Source organism: Zonotrichia albicollis, chromosome 11 (assembly GCF_047830755.1).
Source record: "Zonotrichia albicollis isolate bZonAlb1 chromosome 11, bZonAlb1.hap1, whole genome shotgun sequence".
Classification (NCBI taxonomy): Eukaryota; Metazoa; Chordata; class Aves; order Passeriformes; family Passerellidae; genus Zonotrichia; species Zonotrichia albicollis.
The window spans coordinates 17,561,564-17,580,960 of NC_133829.1; the positions used below are offsets into that span (position 1 = coordinate 17,561,564).

The window sequence follows — 19,397 nt, forward strand, 5'->3', positions numbered from 1 at the left end:
AAATCTCCATAATTACTCTGCTATGCTTAACCTTTCCTGAGCTGGGCAAGTGTAATTCACTTGGTACCAATCACTCAGAACCCTGCAAACAGAAATTGCAATAATGGGAATCTCTCACATTTGTGGGAAGCACTAAGGAAAACCCTGCATTAGGGATGTGATGTGATCCTGCAATCACAGACTTCATAGAGCAGAAATGAACATGGCACAAGTGCCCTCAGCTGTCACCCCCTCACTGCAGGCAAGTGTTACATGTACAACCATGTTTCTGCAGGAATTTTTCAATTACACAAAATTTTGCTAAACTGAACAGCAGAAAGCTGCTGCAGAGCTTGCTGGACTTTACAGACATTAAAATATCACTGCCCAAGTCCTTTCAATAGTTTAGTTTCAGATGAACCATCTCATCTACTGCAGGTTTTTCAGCACCTGGGGCACCTGCATTTGTTCCTTCTCCCACAGACATGTCCATGTCCCAGGATAAATGAAGATACAATATATGCTGGTGGAGCACACACTGCACAGTTTTCAGAGCAGATCATTTTCCAGACACCTCTCTGTGCCTGTGTCCCAAGCTCTGGGGACAAATCCACCTGGAACTTCCCAAGTGAGGAACTGTCAAAAGCACAAAGTGACTCCTGCACTTGCTGAAGAACAGATCCTTCCCACAGCAGGATCCTCAGCCAGAATGGAGACTGAAATAAAAAACATTCTAGGTAAGAAGGCTCCAAGTTGGTTCAAACCTGAAGAGCCACTCAGCCTGAACAGAACAGCTCCATTCCAACCTTTTGTGCCAGGCAATGTTGGAGATTTCACTTAAGAAGGTTTTCCATAAAAGGCCTAAGATTTATTCCAATAATTTCACACTTCAGAGCCTCCCCTGCTTCCTTGCATTTCCCTCAGCATTCCCCACATTCCTGGCAGAGACAGCACTGACTTGGAGCTCATGGAGCCAGTCCAGCTGGAAAGCAGGAGGACATTGCCAGTGCAGAGCCCATGGATGACACCTGTCCGTGTGCCACTGCCACCATGGATCACACACCGGGCTGGAGTTTGGGTTCTGGAGCTCCTAGGGCAGGGTTTAGTCTTTTCTTTCCTCTACAGACACTGGAGATTTGGGAAAACTATAAAATATTAAGATTACAAGCTGGACCAGTGAACAAATTCAAGCAAAGCTTCTTAGTCTTTAGTGGCATTCTTTATGGAGAACCAATTAGTCAGCAGGCTCTCCATAAGAGTTCTTTAAAAATCTTCAAGTTAGTGAACTCAGAAGGACTCCTTGGAGTTCCAAGAGCCTTGTTCCAATGGAAACTTGGAGCACTGAGTTAACTTCCCTTTCTCACCCAACACCCAAAGCTGCCTCCTCTCACACTAATTAATTTGGAAAATATTTTATCACAGCAACTAATTTCACAATATATTGCATTACAGGCTGTCTGAACAACTGCCAAGGCTGCCATCACTCAAGTTTACTCATATTTATCCATTAACATAAATCTTATTGCAGTCTTCAACAAATAATCCATCACATTTAATCTCCTTCCCTTTTCTCCAGATCTTATAACAAATATTTAATACCAAAACCCCACAACTCCCTATCCTTAAAATTCACCGATTTTCCTATAAATACAGGCTCCCATCCATATTCTCCTTAGGAATACAACTTGAAAGGCAAACATTCTATTTTGTATTAATTAATTACCACAGTTATGACAACAGTAAAAATAAGGTTTTGTGTAAAACCCTTTAACAAGGGGTCAAAATTAGGGATAACCTCCCCATGCTGTCTGAGTTTTGTTTCCTAAGGGCAGACACACACAGAAATGTCCCATTTTATATGGCCATACCTACATATATGTATGGTAATGTTTGGGATGGGGGTGTGCATAAACAAACCTGGGATTTCAGAGCTTTTCCCAGGCAGAAGGGACATTAAAACCTGCCCAGATGAAAAGAATCAGTTTTTTCTTGGGATAAAGAAAATCCATGCTAAGAAAGTCATACTTTTATACCAAAAGGGGATTTTAATACAAATTAAATGTGATTTAATTTGTAATTACATTAACAGACCATGCATAACAAGCTAAGGTAGCTATTTAGCAACAGTAACTGCAGGCTTTTCTCCAACAAAGAATCTTAATTTCTGGAGATTTTCCAGTTATTCTATTCACACCAATAACACAATAGCTGGAGGGTAAATGGAGTTTAAGAGGTCTCTGTTCTCAGCTCTTTGAATCTCTGCCCTGCTCAGCCACAGTCACAAGCAGCAGACTTGGGAGCTTTGGCTCGGTTTGATCACTTGAAGGAACAATGAAAAAAGTTTACCCCACAGAGGGGAAAAAGATCAAATTTCTACCTTTACCTACCTTAAAACTCAAGCCCACAATGAGCACGTGTTTCACTTTAAGGAAAGAGCTAAGTGTTGCAAAAAGGAAAAAGTCAACTGGAACCCACTCTTGTAACAAAATGCAAACCACTAAAAATTAATGCTAAATATTCTGAAAAATCAGGTTAGACTTGGTTTAAATTGTGTATATTTGAAGTTCAAGTATATTTACTAATGTTATGTTCCAGCCCTCCTGAACAATTTCTCACTCAGAGTTATGAGAAAAAGAAAATACCTGTGAAGCCCTAAGAAGTTATCATGGTAACCTCAGAGAATGACGGAAGTGAATTCCAAAGGGAATTAACAGCACTGTATTCAGTGGTGGGAAAATCTGGGCTTTATGTCTCAAAAATCAAGAAAATAAAAGGAGAGCTTTAACCTCCCTGTGCCCTGAACGTGCCACAACCTAGAGAAGGACAGGGCATCAAAACCTCCCAAAGATGTGACATGACATCACTTTACAGACAAGAACAACAAATTCAGCTCTTGCCAGGCACATTTATTCTGCCATTTCACCCCATTTGATTGTGCTGCTCTAATGAGTCTGCACCAGCTTTTGCAGGGGAGTGAGTTCTTATATTTCTGAATCCCCCTGAATTTAAATCATGTGCCTTCACACTGACACAGCACCATCTCTCAGGGGCTGTTTGTCATTTCCCACAGCAGCCTCCCATCAAAGACAGTTCAAATTACCAGCCCCTGGATTCTTTTAATTTAAGAGTTGCCAAAAGAGAGATATATTATATCCCTGGTGCTGCAGAGACTTGAGCATTGTTCTGGCTGCTTTCTGTGTCACAATTTACCTCTCCCTGTTCCATGATTAACTTGGCTCCCCATGAATCTCAGTGCTGACTCTGAGGGACATGGAAAACATTCAAATAACTGTTTGAAATCCTGGTTTAGGAAGCGTGTTCATTGCATGGACAAAAATGGCCTTGATAAGATTTGTTCTGCTACTTTAACATGGATTTCCTACCACATTATTCTGACTATGCCAGCAATGACAATGTAGAAGTTCTCACTCTATACATCTCTGAAAGCTCACTGATTTTTTTGCCATCATGCAAAGTTTTATCATTCTATTTCAATGAGAAAATGTGTCATTTTGCTTTAAACACTTATTCTTCCATTCCTGTGGGACATTCTGACACAGAATGGACATTTCCACTGCAGAAAGAATGAGTGCAGGGCTTCATATTCAGAATACCCCAAGTCATCCTCCTTTTCCTGTAGTGTCCTTATTCCCTCAATTGTTGCTTCTATTCCGGTGCCAGTCTAAAAGTGATCTATTCTTAATACCCTCCCTGCTTCAGACACGATTTCTTGGCTTCAAATGGCTGCAAAAAGCCACGAGGCTGGTGAGGGGCTTGGAACACAAGCCATATGAAGAACGACTGAGGGAGCTGGGGTTGTTCAGCCTGGAGAAAAGGAGGCTCAGGGGTGACCTTATCACTCTCTTCAGCTTCCTGAAGGGTGGCTGTGGTGAGCTGGGGGTCAGTCTCTTTCTCCAGGCAACAACAGACAGAACAAGAGGACACAGCCTCAAGCTGCCTCAAGGGAGATACAGGCTAGAATTAAGGAGGAAGTATTTTGCAGAAAGAGTGGTCAAATACTGGAATCATCTACCCAGGGAGGTGGTGGAGTCACCATCCCTCGAAGAGTTTAAAAAAAGACTGCATGTGGCACTTGCTGCCATGATCTAGCTGAGGTGTTAGAACATGGGTTGGACTCGATGATCTTAAAGGTCTCTTCCAACCTAGAATTTCTGTGATTCTGTGAAAAAAAACCTTGAGACTGCTCAAAAGTCTCCCTTATCCCAAGACTGAGCATTGGGGATCAGGCTCGGCTCTGCAGGTTCCAATCCCAGAGGAAGGTGTGCACCGCCCCAAACGCTGACTGCAGCCGGATCGCTGCCCGCAGACTCGGCCAGGGCTGTCCCAGCCCGTACTCACCCATCGGCGGGAAGCTCCTCCCCGTTCCGTGCCCACCTGACGAGGGGCGGGGGGAAGGCGGCAGCCACGCAGGGCAGCAGCGCGCTCTGCCCGGCCAGGCGGCTCAGCGACGAGGGCGCCTTCAGCAGCGCCAGCTTCTCCGGCTCCTCTGCATCTGCAACACGACAGGGCACAGCTGGCAAAATCATGCTAAAAACCACCAGAAACCCTCTGAACCAAAACCCAACCAGCCAAAGAAAATCACAAATAAAACTTCCAATTCCTTTCCTGCCCCTCCATCCCCACCACACCCACAGCCTCTCCCAGCCTGGTTACCATTTCCTCCAGACATGCAAAGTCATTCCCCACTTTTGGGATTCTCACTCTTCCAGCTCCATGGGAAACTATTCCAGCTCAAAACTGGAACTTCCACCAGGTAGCAGAGATTTAGGAAAGAAAGGAGCAGGTTTGAGTTTGTCCAGCAAGCCTTGGGCTCCATCAGGGAGCCTCCTGAGGAAGTGCTTTTACACGCTGGAAAATGAAATTATTGCAGCAGTGACCGACCCCAGGTAAAATACAACAACAGGGATTGTGCATGCTGAGTAACACAAAATAAAAATGCCCCACCACAGCTCTCCATCCTTATGAAAACAGGGAATCCTCTGAAGTGCTTCCACATTGCATTAGGCTGAGTGGGGTTTGCTCCTTTTTCTTCCCACCCTTAAGAAGAAGCAGGAGGCACTGATGTGTTTATTCAGTCCCTACTACAGGGTGTAGCCTGTCTGTGCCCTGATGCACTTTGGGCTCACCATGCACTGCCAGCACTCTGAGGGCTGTTTGAAGGTGTTATGGCAGCAAAGCTCCACACCTGGACAAAGCCTCAAATTATTTCTGGCCACCTAAAATGGAGGCAGAGTATTCTGCACGTACTCTACTCCTGCTCCCTGAAAGAAGCACTCTCTGTGTCTCATCACACACATCTTTGGCTGCTCTCTCACTTGGGCCTGAGGTGGTACTCACAGGGATTTCAGGAAGTTGTTGTTTTGGTGTTCCTCAGCTCAAAACACTAAAAATAAAAGTGAGTGTTCACAGCACTGAGCTCAGGGCACACAGGAGCCCCAGGGCACAACACGAGGAGGTGCCAGGACACTTGGGGGAAGCAGAACAGGTGGAAATCCCATGTGGGAGCTGGCACAGGCAGAGGCAGCCACGCTCTGAGCAGTCCTGGATCAGCTCTGCCCACATTCCTGGCAGGAACTGCTCTGCCTGCCCTGCTGTGCATGGGGAAGGAGTGCCAGGGACCTGGAGCAGCCAGGCTGCAAAGAAGGGACACAGCACCTCCAACCTTCCACTGCAGGAGCCAGGGTGATTCCCTGCAGACACAGCTCCCACTGCTCCAAGCTCCCAGGTAAATGGAAACTGGATACCAAAGATAAGTGACATTTTCCCCTTGCAGTCCTGTGTTTGAAAGCACCCACTCTCTGCTCAGTGACAGAGCTCAGAAATGCATCTCTGCTCAGTGGCAGCCAAAGCAGAAGGTTTCAGCAGCAGAACACTCCCTGAGGATGCCAATCCCTGGGATGCAGGAGTGTGCTGGGTGTGTTTCAAAGCCTGGGAAGCAGAGGTGGGCTCACTGTCAGCCCCACATCAGATAACATTCAAATGAGGAATCAAGTGAATAAAGAGCAGATTAATCCAAATCCTTCTTTCAAATACTTCTCAGGCCAAACAATCAATTATGGGGCTGCTCAAGACTAAGGGAGCTTTCCCTTCAACAGCTTAATCTCACTTTCTAAAAAAAAGTCTGCTGGGAGGGATTTTACCAAACTTCACCATCAATACTTTTGGATGCATGATGGAGCAAAGAAACAGCATCATTTAAATTCCCTAACACAGCTCTATTTCATCCCTTTCAGCAAAACATTACAAAAGCAAGGAAACCACAGCTGCAGCCAAAAAGGATTCAAAAGATCAGTGTAATATGGAAGTTTTCAAGAAATTTTCAGTATTCAAAAAAGAAAAATCACCAAAATCCTCAGCATTTGAAGGGCTGCAGAAACATGCAGGCAATCCAAACTACAGGAATTCAATCCATCTTTTCCAAAAGTGCTTTTCTTCAAGCCCTGTATCCTTAGTTGGAGAAGGGACAAGGCCTTGGAAAGGCCAAAGAACTGTAACAGTCCTACTTGAAGCATGATTCATTTCCAACACCCCAATTCCAAAAGAGGGCTATAACTGTAAAAACTGGGATATTTTACAGAATATTTTAGTATTCCAAGTAGAGAAGGGCCAAGAAACAGAGCTATTCTTTAAAAGGGACCCCTGGACGTGCCCCCACCAGGTCAGGGCAACCACGACATTGTCCAGCCTAACCCTGAGAGATTCCAAGGTGGAAACTCAGGAAATCCCTCCAGCAGCTCCCCAAGAGTAACAACTGGATGAGAATTCCAACATGGAGAACTCCAATCCAGAAGAGACAGCTCTGGCAACAATTAAGGAAGTCCATATGAAACACAGCCTGTGTTTCCCCAGTTTGGGAAAGCACAACCACATTCCTGTCCTATTTTTGGTCACTTTTCAAACCTTTGTATTAGAACAGCTGGTGGTGTCACTGGGAACAGAACACACTGAATGTGCCAACAGTTTACATCAGCACTGGACTTCTGTTCTAACAAAAATATCTCAACATTTCAGCACAACAGACAAAGCTGAACCTTCCAAAATAAAATGTCACCTCCTCTGGGGGTTGGAGACTTCCCAAAAGGTCCCATTGCTTAGACAATCAATTTACAGAATATTGGGACAATTAAGAGCACCTCAGCTGAAGTATCCCAAGAGCAACAGACTAAGCACCAATTTCTTTGTGAAGCTTCCACAGGGTTTGAAACATAGGATTCAACCTGAGAAACTTAGAAATCCCCAAACTTTTATACTCACAGAAACAGTCAATTCCCATTTTGTATCATGTCACAATGGAAGTATATTACTGGGGGGTTTTTTCAAGAAGTCTTCCCTTTTAAGATAACAAAAACGACTCTCCCCCTCCTTAATGGTATGCCTCAACTAAACCCCAACCCCTGATTTTTTAATCATGCTTACTTGATGACTTGCCTTCTCCTTAATCATCCAACATAAACTCCTGTCATTGGGATCGATAAACCCCCACCTAATGTTGTTATCTCGTTGTATTCATATTTCTAGAGTCCCATACTGTTGTTATTGTACTCTTAAAGCCCATACCTTCTAGCTGGTTTTCTACCAAGCAGCTCTTCTCTGCTGTGCAGTTCCTCATGACTTCACAGGGGCTCTCGACCCACCCCTTTTTACTCCAGTTACCTTCACAAGCTACAGCTGCTGGCAACTAAGGACTTCACAGCTGTAGCTTGTTTGGAGTAACTAGGACCTACTTATCCAATACATAGATCTTACAGGGACTCTCTCCACATTATGCTGTAATCCTATTGTTATTATCATATTTCTAGAGTCCCATACTGTTGTTATTGTACCCTTAAAGTCCATACCTTCTAGCTGGTTTTCTACCAAGCCATTCTTCTCTGCTGTGCAGTTCCTCATGGCTTCTCAGGGGCTCTCCCTGAGCTCTCAACCCACCCCTTTTTATTCCAGTTACCTTCACAAGCTGCCTAACTAAGGACTTCACAGCTGTAGCTTGTTTGGAGTAACTAGGACCCACTTATCCAATACATAGATCTTACAGGGACTCTCTCCATATTGTGTTGTAATCCTATTGTTATTATCATATTTCTAGAGTCCCATACTGTAGTTATTATATTCTTAAAGTCCATACCTTCTAGCTGGTTTTCTACCATGCCACTCTTCTCTGCTGTGCAGTTCCTCATGGCTTCTCAGGGGCTCCTCCAGGGCTCTCAGCCCACCCCTTTTATTCCAGTTATCTCTGCAAGCTACAGCTGCTGCCCAACTAAGGACTTGGCAGCTGCAGCTCATTTAGAATAGCTGGGACCCACTTATCTAATACATAGGACTCTCAGTACAATCTAACAAACCACCTATTGCCCCAAGGAGACCAAGGTCAGCAGGGTGAGAGAGCTGGACCTTGGGGGATGTGTGGCTCTGGGACTGGAACACCTCACCACGTGGCTGAATTCAACATCTGGGGATATTATGCAAAGGCGCCTTTTGCTTCTTTACCTTGCACTTGACCAGCAGCAATTCTGGCTGCAACAATAATATAATATCACAAAATCATACATCAGCCTTCTGAGCACACGGAGCCAGATTCTCATCACAGCTGTAGCTTGTTTGGAGTAACTAGGACCCACTTATCCAATACATAGATCTTACAGGGGCTCTCTCCATGTTATGCTGTAATCCTATTGTTATTATCATATTTCTAGAGTCCCATACTGTAGTTATTATATTCTTAAAGTCCATACCTTCTAGCTGGTTTTCTACCATGCCACTCTTCTCTGCTGTGCAGTTCCTCATGGCTTCACAGGGGCTCCTCCAGGGCTCTCAGCCCACCCCTTTTATCCCAGTTATCTCTGCAAGCTACAGCTGCTGCCCAACTAAGGACTTGGCAGCTGCAGCTCATTTAGAATAGCTGGGACCCACTTATCTAATACATAGGACTCTCAGTACAATCTAACAAACCACCTATTGCTCCAAGGACACCAAGGTCAGCAGGGTGAGAGAGCTGGACCTTGGGGGGTGTGTGGCTCTGGGACTGGAACACCTCACCACGTGGCTGAATGCAACATCGGGGGATATTATGCAAAGGCGCCTTTTGCTTCTTTACCTTGCACTTTACCAGCAGCAATTCTGGCTGTAACAATAATATAACATCACAAAATAATACATCAGCCTTCTGAGCACAGGGAGTCAGATTCTCATCTCTTGCCTCATCCTGGGGACCTTTTGCTTCTTTACCTTGCACTTGACCAGCAGCAATTCTGGCTGCAACAATAATATCATATCATCAAACAATACATCAGCCTTCTGAGCACACGGAGTCAGATTCTCATCTCTTCCCTCGTCCTGGGGACCCTCACAGAGACCACAGTGTTTCTCTGGGGTTCAGAGCAGGGGTGCCACAGTACCTGGCAGGACGCGGAGCTCAGCCTCCTCGCTGTACTTGGGGGCGCCGGGGGTGTCGAGCACGCAGCGGTAGAGCCCCGCGTCGGCGGCCGAGGCGTTGCTGAGCAGCAGGGAGCCCCCGGGCAGCTGCAGCGCCCGCGCCTCCGCGCCCAGCGCCTGCCGCTCGCGCTCCCAGCGCAGCAGCGGCGCCAGCTCGGCCGTCACCTCGCAGGCCAGCACGGCGCTGCCCCCGCGGCGCACCCACGTGGGCTCCGGCTGCCTCGTGAACCTGGGCAGGCCTGCAGGGAAAGCACAAGGATAACACGTTGGAGATGTTCCGAGCACGGCACCGAGGCTTGGAAGTTCAAGTCAAGAGTCGAGAATGTAGCTTTGGAAGAGTTAAGGTGTCATGGTGAAAAACGCCAATCATTTGTTTATAAAATCGTAAAAGTTTACTAGTAATAAAATAGTTATAAAAATAGTAATGTAATTAGAGTAATAATAATTTGGACAATTTGAATTAGGACAACAGGAGACAATGGAAACAAAGAGTTACAGATGTCCAGGTACCTTTTCTGGGCAGCATAAGGCTGACAAAGGATCCACGTTAACAGAGGATTGACCCTTAAAAATAAATAGCCTGTTGCATATTCATACATCTCATACATCTCATATTCATACATCTCATACATGATGCATAAATTCCATTCAAACACAGGATTCTGTCTGGTCAGTGTCAGCTTCTTCCTCTTAATCCTAAAGGCATCATCCTGCCTGAGCAAGGTGGGAAGAAGTTCATTTCTCCTGATAATGGAGCAATAAATTCTCTTTCTCTGAAAGATTTGGTGTCCTGTAGCTGCTATCTCAGTGCGAGTCTTTTTATTAGAAAAGAAAGTATCCTACATAGCATAGTTTGTATTTTAACATTATGTTATAACCTAAAACTATATTTAACACACTACTTAAGAGAATTAATACAGCATAACTTTCTAACACAGCACATATAATATTCATTTTAATATTTGCCAAAAGCCAATCATAAAATATGCATTTTTCACATCACTATAGGACACAAAATAACATGACACGGACATGCTGCTGTTCTTAAGGTAAAAAGGGAAGTTTATTTTCTGCCTCTAACAATTATAGATTTCCAAAAGTGACAGTGGATTGGAGAGTGCCACCTCTCCAATGACACTGGACAAACCAACAGTCCATCAAATTTCTCCTCCTCCATAAAAGAATACAAAACAATAAGTTATTTACAGGAAGTGTGTGAGAAAGCTCGTTACAAGAATGTCGACATCAGAAGGCTCAGAAAATCTTAAAAAATCAGGGAGACATTAAGATGCTCTCCAACTCTTTAAAAACCTTAACAGCTGACAGGACAATGCTACACATGGGTGGTGTAAAGGTTTCAGACCCAATAATCACAGAATCCTGGAATGGTTTGGCTTGGGAGGGATCTCAAAGCCCATCCAGTGCCACCCCCTGCCATGGGCAGGGACACTGCCACTGTCCCAGGGTGCTCCAAGCCCTGTCCAGCCTGGGACACTTGCAGGGATGGAACAGCCACAGCTCCTACAATGCAGCCTGTAAAACACCTTCACTTACCCAAAAGCCTCTGTATGGTGCCACAAGGTAAATACTGAGGTAAATATTTGTGTATGAACATTCCCAGTGTGGCTGAGAGTGGAGTTTCTCCAGGGCACACCACAGAGCTGAACCAGCAGTGCTGCACAAGCTGTGTCACCTTTTCCATCAGAATGTTCTCCAGAAGCACCCAGAGCCCATTGAATGGCTCCACAGTTGGGCTGGGGAGGCCAAGCCTTGGGGGAGTTGTGGGAAGAGGCTGGGGACACAGCTGGGGCAGCCAGTGGAGCTGGGGGCACATCCAAGACAGGGAATAGCACAGGACAGCAGTGAGGGAAGGGGGAGGTACAGTCCTGGAGTGGGCAGGCCAGAGGAGGAGGAGGAGGGAGAGGAGGAAGGGCAGCTTTGGTGTCACCCTGGGGAGCCCAGGGTAGAGCATGAGGCTGCAGAATTGGGAATGAAGGCAGGGAGGTGAACATGGAAATGGGGAGCAGGCAGGGAGAGTACTTTAGTTTGGCTTTTCCTTACCACTCAAATTACTTTAGTTGTCAAGAAATTAAATTAATTTTCCACAAGTCAAAGTTGTTCTGCCATTACAGTAACTGGGAGTGATCCCATCTTGACTCAGTAACTTTAATCTTATTTCCTCTCCATCCTGCTGAGGAGCAGAGTGAGGGCACAGCTGGACGGGCAGGCAGCCACAGTCACCCCATTCTTAACATTCTGCACAGGAAATGATCAAATCTGCCACAGTTCAACCCCCTATTTTCACAAGTCTCACTTAATACCTATCACAAATGCACTGGGAATGCACCAGTAGAAGGACTGATCCTGCAGGACAGCCAGACTGAACCCTAACAGAGGAGGGTTCATATATCCTAACATTTAGGATTAGGATTTATATACTCTAACATATAAATCACTTCTGTGCTGTCAAGTTCCTTCCATAACCCCGTACAGCTCATCCCCAACTGTTACATATTTTCTTCCCTTTCTGAGTCCCACCTGGGGACTCCTTCCATAACTTCATTCCTCCAAGTAACTTTGTTTCTAGTTTCCCCTCCCAGTGTACTTCCAACTATCTTGCAATTCTTTGATCTTGACCTTGTTTTGGTATTATTTTGCACCTTTGATATTTATCTATCAGTCCCTCCAAGGTATTTACAGAACAAAAATCCAACTTCTTTCTTTCAACCTTCCTTCTGCTTAATGAAGGAATGAATCTCTAGTTTCTCTCCCTCATTCCCCTGACACCCATTCACCTTTAAAGATGCAGAATTCTGGGATAATTTTGGAAGGAAGGGACCCAGGCAGAGCAGAATCAGCTGCAAGGTCAGAGCTGTAACTTGGGGATTTGTCCAGTCAGACCTCAATAATCCCCAAGGGGTGGAGACTGCACAACCCTTGGGCAACCTCCTCTACCTCATGGAGCAGAATTCCCTCTTGAAACCCAGCCAGAAGCTCCCTTGCTCCAGCTGACCCCAGTGCCTCCTGCTCTCCCAGCAAGCCCTCCTGGCAGAAACACAAACCCCAGAGTCATTTAAGATCACAAATATCCACACAAATATTACAAACCTGCTTCTCTGTCTATTGAAAAGACCTTCCCCAAAGATGGAACCATCTCAGTGGCTCTGCACAATCCATCCTAGAAGCCCAGTAACCCTTTCCTGTCCTGACTCACCCATCCCTGTGTCCCAGCACAATCCCAAGGTGGCTGTGCACTGCCTGATCTGCACACTGTGCTCACAGCTCCATCATTAGTCAGTCTGGAGCATGGCTTAATTCTTCCTGTGAGACCACGAGGCCACAGCAAGGGTACCAAGGTGTCCTCCTTTGCCACACTCACTAATTCAGTGGGTAAATAAGTTGTCCTTACAGCTGATGAGGCTGTTAACCCTGAGCCTCTGAACCCCAGTCTCTGAAGCATCTGTCCTTTCTGAAAATCTCCTTCTTGACAGAACCCATTATATGTTCATAATTACCTCTGACTCTTATCTCTCTCAATATTCTCATTTATTAAGAGAGCATATGAAGCATATGAAGCCAGTTCCTTTCCCATCCTGGGAGGGAACCCTGGCTCTCCTCCTGCAGCCAGGTGACCCTGTGACTTCTGCTTTCACCTCACCTTTGCCATCTCTTTGCTCCCAGCCCCACACTGGCTCCTTCAAGCACAAGCAGGAAAGTTCCTGGAGGACTGAAACCCTGCAATTTCTCACATGCAGCTCAAATATCCTTTCATTTTAATCCCTGACAAGTGCTGTTCATTTCCTGGACAAGACAGACCTTGTGCCTTCTGTGGTGTGCAGGTGCTCCACTGAGGTTAAATAAGCTTTATTCAAGATGCTTTCATTACTCACTGGAAATGAAATTACAGTTCATTTTCCAAGTCATCTTAAAGGCCACTAAAACCTGTATTTCGTCATAGTCCTGTGTGGTTTTAAAATATACATTTTAACCTAGCCTATAATTTTGTCCTAAAGAGTAATTTTCTCTTATTCTACAATTATTGGCAATTTGCACTGCTTAAAAGCCTCCATTGTGGAGGAGGACCCTTTGCTTTAGCTAACAAACAACCACAAAACAATCATGATGCATTACAAAAAGCACTCCAAATCCAGGCCTTAATTACTATTAATTTGGAGATCTGTTTATAAATCCAGGAGCAGGTCCCAGAGTGCTGGCACACCTCCTGCAGCAGTGAGCCACTAGAAAATACCCTTTCATCTCCCAGCCCAGAACCTTTCCATTACAGAGCTGCTCTCTTCAAAACATCCATTATCAACTTCTAAGCCAGCATTTCCTGAACTTTCTGTAGTCATTTTTAGAGGCATTTACTTTACCATGTGAGCCAATTCAGTCTAGTTAAACTACAAACACTTTTAAAACTATTTTTAAAGTTAAGTTTTTAAGAAGTTGATACTTTTTTCTCAGTGCTTGGTATTTCCCAAACACTTCAACCAAGAAGGCTGAGCAAGAAGTTCTAATGATGAGTCCCAGGATGGTTTGGGGTGGAAGGGACCTTAAAGCCCATCCAGTGCCACCACTGCCCTGTGCAGGGACACTGCCACTGTCCCAGGGTGCTCCAAGCCCCAGCCAGCCTGGCCTGGGGCACTCAGGGATGGAAGGTACACTCCTAACTGAGGGAGCAGCCCCCACTCCTCAGCCATGTGGTGCAGGGCAATCAGTTGAAGACATCAGCCCATCTTTTGGTAAATGAATGTCAAGATAAATGACACTTTGGGCTTCTGACATTGAAGACAATTTTTTCATGTTTGTGCACACATTAATCATTCTGTGGCAGTGCACATACATTAGGTATCGATTTCAGGACACCAAAGGAAAATACTACTGACCTAGCAGGAATGCAGGTTAATAAACTCAATTTAGGAAGGATGATTTTCCATTTGGAATGTTCTCTAAACACAGGCAGGAGAACACATAAGCAACTGTGCACTCACGTGCATATAACAGGGATTAGATGCATCCCAGACCCCTCATTTGTGCCAGGACAATGCAAATGGCAGAGAAGGTGGGGAAGTCAATTCTGTGCCTCTTTTCTCCTTCCCTTTTGTTTCTTCCTTCCCCTCATCCAAGCCCAGAGCAATGGCAGGAATGTGAATGAACAATCTATTAATGCAAATGTGGTGCATTCAATCAGCATTCCCAGCCTCAGCCTTACTGAGATTTGTGGCTCATTGTCTCCATTTCTGAAAAAGATGTGCCTAGAAGAGCAATAATTCCCATGCTCCTAGAAAACACAGATGGTTAAAATTCTGGCTGTAGTCTCCTGCCCTCAATGGAGCCAGTATTTCATCTCCTGGAGTCTGCAGAATCAGGGAATTCACTGCCCTGAGCCAGATGCCAATCCAGTTCAGCAGCCTCCCTGCAAGTACAGCCAGTGCCAGTCATTTCCAAGGAGACTGAAAGGAAAAAAGCTTCATTATCAACCATTACTAAAGAACTGGCTCACCTGAGTGCAGTAACTGCAGAGCCACACCTGCCTGAGCTCTGGTTAATGTGGCTGCCATTGCCATGCACAGTTCAACCCCCCAGAATCCTGCCAACCCTTTGGGACCCATCTCACCAAATGAACACTGCAAAGGGAAGTGAGAAATGAGAACCATCTCCAAGGAAGGGAAAGCTGGGGAGGAATCCTCTTTCCTGCCTGGGGCAGGGTTGTAGGAGAAATCACAAGGCACTGGGAGTTTTCCTCACTTGTGTCCCCTCTGTTGCCACTGCTCTGACTGGAATTGAAGATAAGACTTTGTTCAGCTGTAACACTTTGTACTGCTCTGGTTAATGTGGCTGCCATTGCCACACACAGTTCAACCCCCCAAAATCCTGCCAACCCTTTGGGACCCATCTCACCAAATGAACACTGCAAAGGGAAGTGAGAAATGAGAACCATCTCCTCATCTCTAGGGAAGAATCCCCTTTTCCTGCCTGGGGCAGGGCTCTAAGAGTGGTCACAACTCTGGGAGTTTTCCTCACTTGTGTCCCCTCTGTTGCCACTGCTCTGACAGGAATTTAGGATAACACTTAGTACAAGCATTAAACTGCTCTAAACACACACATCACATGTTTGTGCAATTAACATTTTCCCAAGGCTGTTTCAGGCCTTCTTGTGACATCTCGATGTGCTCAGCAAAATGTTTTCTGTTTTTTCCCCCATTCCTACTGCAATATGGAAACAGCAAAGCACAGGAGTAGCTGGCAGGTTTTCCATCCCGTTCCCTCCTGGATACCATCTGTGAAAAGCCTTTGCTGCCCAGAGTTAACTTTTATTCGAGTTTCTCCTAACTTACCCAAGTCTAAAGTAACTCCAGCAGCACCAGCTCCAAACATTCCACCCTACAGCTTCCACTCTCCATCTGCAATTCATCCAGCTAGTCTGTGAATGATCCCACAGACTGCTCACAATTTTCAGCCACTTCAATTTTCCCCCGTTCCTGCCTGCCTGATCGAATTTGAACTCATGACAAACCCATAACTGTAACTCCTTTCCCCAAAGAGCCTCTTGGGGAGTGTGGAGATTTCAGCACCACAAGGAGGTCCTGGAGAATGGGAACATGATCCCCTATTGTCAGGACAGCTCCAACATCTGCTACCCCTCAGCAGCACAGCCATCACAAAGATGCTGCCTGTTTTGTTAGTGCATCAGCTCCTCACCCCAACCCTGCTAAAAAATTAATAAGTCCAGCCATCTGTGGACACTTCATTAAATTATCACAGCTCCTTCTCTCCAACATTATTCAGCATCATTTGTTGGAGTGGCAGAGGTGTGAAATGGCTTAAAATACACTGCTGCTAATGAGCCATATTTCATGGATCTCACTGGCACATGGAGCAGACTTTGTAATTACAAACACTCCTGCAGAACACGAGTCCAGCAGCACCTGAATTAGGAAAAGGCCAGATGCTTCCAGTCCTTGCTACAAACATCAAGCAGCACATCATTCTCCCCCTTGCTGTAGGCAAAGCAGACAGGGGAGAAACAACCAAAAATCTGGGCAGGAGGCAGATTTTGGGGAAGGGATGGGGATTTTTACAAGGACTGTAAATGGAGAGAGGAAAACCTAAAAAATGGCCTTGCTGGATAAACAGGTGGGAAGTATAGGGAATACAGAACACAAATGAGAAATATCAGAGCATAACCACAATCCTGACCTGGTTAAACACAGCCATGACAGCATGGTATGTGCTGATTAAAAACAGTGTCCCTTGGCCAGAATGAGAGCAAAATGTCACTGGGCACATCAGTAACACTCACAGACACAGGTACTGTCACTCAATGGCATCAGTAACACTCACAGACACAGGTACTGTCACTCAGTGACATCAGTAACACTCACAGACACAGGTACTGTCACCACAATGACATCAGTAACACTCACAGACACAGGTACTGTCACTCAATGGCATCAGTAACACTCACAGACACAGGTACTGTCACTCAATGGCATCAGTAACACTCACAGACACAGGTACTGTCACTCAATGGCATCAGTAACACTCACAGACACAGGTACTGTCACTCAGTGACATAGTAACACTCACAGACACAGGTACTGTCACCACAATGACATCAGTAACACTCACAGACACAGGTACTGTCACTCAATGGCATCAGTAACACTCACAGACACAGGTACTGTCACCACAATGGCATCAGTAACACTCACAGACACAGGTACTGTCACTCAATGGCATCAGTAACACTCACAGACACAGGTACTGTCACCACAATGACATCAGTAACACTCACAGACACAGGTACTGTCACTCAGTGACATCAGTAACACTCACAGACACAGGTACTGTCACTCAATGACATCAGTAACACTCACAGACACAGGTACTGTCACCACAATGGCATCAGTAACACTCACAGACACAGGTACTGTCACTCAATAGGATCAGTAACACTCACAGACACAGGTACTGTCACTGCAGTGACATCAGTAACACTCACAGACACAGGTACTGTCACTGCAGTGACATCAGTAACACTCACAGACACAGGTACTGTCACTGCAGTGACATCAGTAACACTCACAGACACAGGTACTGTCACTCAGTGACATCAGTAACACTCACAGACACAGGTACTGTCACTCAATGACATCAGTAACACTCACAGACACAGGTACTGTCACTCAGTGACATCAGTAACACTCACAGACACAGGTACTGTCACTCAGTGACATCAGTAACACTCACAGACACAGGTACTGTCACTGCAGTGACATCAGTAACACTCACAGACACAGGTACTGTCACTCAATGGCATCAGTAACACTCACAGACACAGGTACTGTCACTGCAGTGACATCAGTAACACTCACAGACACAGGTACTGTCACTCAATGACATCAGTAACACTCACAGACACAGGTACTGTCACTCAATGACATCAGTAACACTCACAGACACAGGTACTGTCACTCAATGACATCAGTAACACTCACAGACACAGGTACTGTCACTCCAATGGCATCAGTAACACTCACAGACACAGGTACTGTCACTGCAGTGACATCAGTAACACTCACAGACACAGGTACTGTCACTCAATGGCATCAGTAACACTCACAGACACAGGTACTGTCACTCAATGGCATCAGTAACACTCACAGACACAGGTACAGTCACTCAGTGACATCAGTAACACTCACAGACACAGGTACTGTCACTCAATGGCATCAGTAACACTCACAGACACAGGTACTGTCACTCAGTGACATCAGTAACACTCACAGACACAGGTACTGTCACTCAATGGCATCAGTAACACTCACAGACACAGGTACTGTCACTCAATGGCATCAGTAACACTCACAGACACAGGTACAGTCACTCAGTGACATCAGTAACACTCACAGACACAGGTACTGTCACTCAATGACATCAGTAACACTCACAGACACAGGTACAGTCACTCAATGGCATCAGTAACACTCACAGACACAGGTACTGTCACTGCAGTGACATCAGTAACACTCACAGACACAGGTACTGTCACCACAATGACACACCAAGTGACCAGGTGCCACCTCAGGGCTCTTCTGAACAAACAGCTGAACTCCAGATGTCCCAAGGCCCCATTCAAGCTCAATTATCTGATGACATGGGCAAGGTCCACAAAAAACCATAGCGATAAATAGCAAAATGTTGCAGAAAATATTGTCCAACCTGGCCTTGGATACTTCCAGGGATGCAGGGGCAGCCACAGCTTCTCTGGGCAACCTGTGCCACAGCCTCACCACCCTCACAGGGAACAATTTCTCTCTTTTATCTACTACACATCCAAAACTTTTAGATGGTGTTTGTACAAGGAAAACACATCAGCATAATGTGATGTTCTACCTGGCAAAACAAGCAATTCCAAATTCTAGTTAGGTGATATCAAGAGGATAAATTATTTCAGGAATGAAACGGGAGTGACAAAATGACTGAAAGATGATCTTCAAAAATACAGAGGTCACTACTGACAACCACAACAAGAAAAGCAGTGGGAGTGAGGTGGGGATGTCTGTCCATAGCACATGGTCAGGCTCAAGAAGTGCTGCAAGGAATGGCACAGACAAACAAAGAAGAGATCCTCTGATGGAGGAGGTGAAATAGTACAATGAAAATTGGAGACAGGACTGGCAGTCCAAGGGCCAAACAACACAAAAGCTCCAGCAGCAGCAGGAAAAGCTGCAGCAGCCAATGAATCTGACTTCCACAGACACCAAGAAACAGCTAAAACAACATTCTAATGCCAGAAAAAATGAACTGAGGGCATGCAAACCACGGAGTCATTTATTTGCTGCTGCTGAAGATCATTCTAATAGCAAGACCAATGAAGGCCCTGTGGGATTTCAAGAGAAGCCCTAAAGATAAGGCACACAGATTGCCTCATCATTTAAGGAACTTCAGGTCTTCATCAATAG

General features: G+C 45.5%; 1 protein-coding gene across 9 annotated transcripts in view; it reads right to left on the minus strand.

Moving 5' to 3' along the window:
- The window catches only part of NEO1 (neogenin 1), a 185,162-nt gene that overhangs the window by 98,067 nt on the left and 67,698 nt on the right, over positions 1-19,397 (minus strand). For all 9 annotated transcript variants that reach the window (XM_074549631.1, XM_074549632.1, XM_074549634.1 and 6 more), the window contains exons 3-4: positions 9,393-9,668; positions 4,339-4,492 (exon numbers count right to left, since the gene is read on the minus strand). In XM_074549631.1, coding sequence (XP_074405732.1) covers positions 4,339-4,492; positions 9,393-9,668 — 430 coding nt within the window. The remainder of the gene's footprint in view (positions 1-4,338; positions 4,493-9,392; positions 9,669-19,397) is intronic.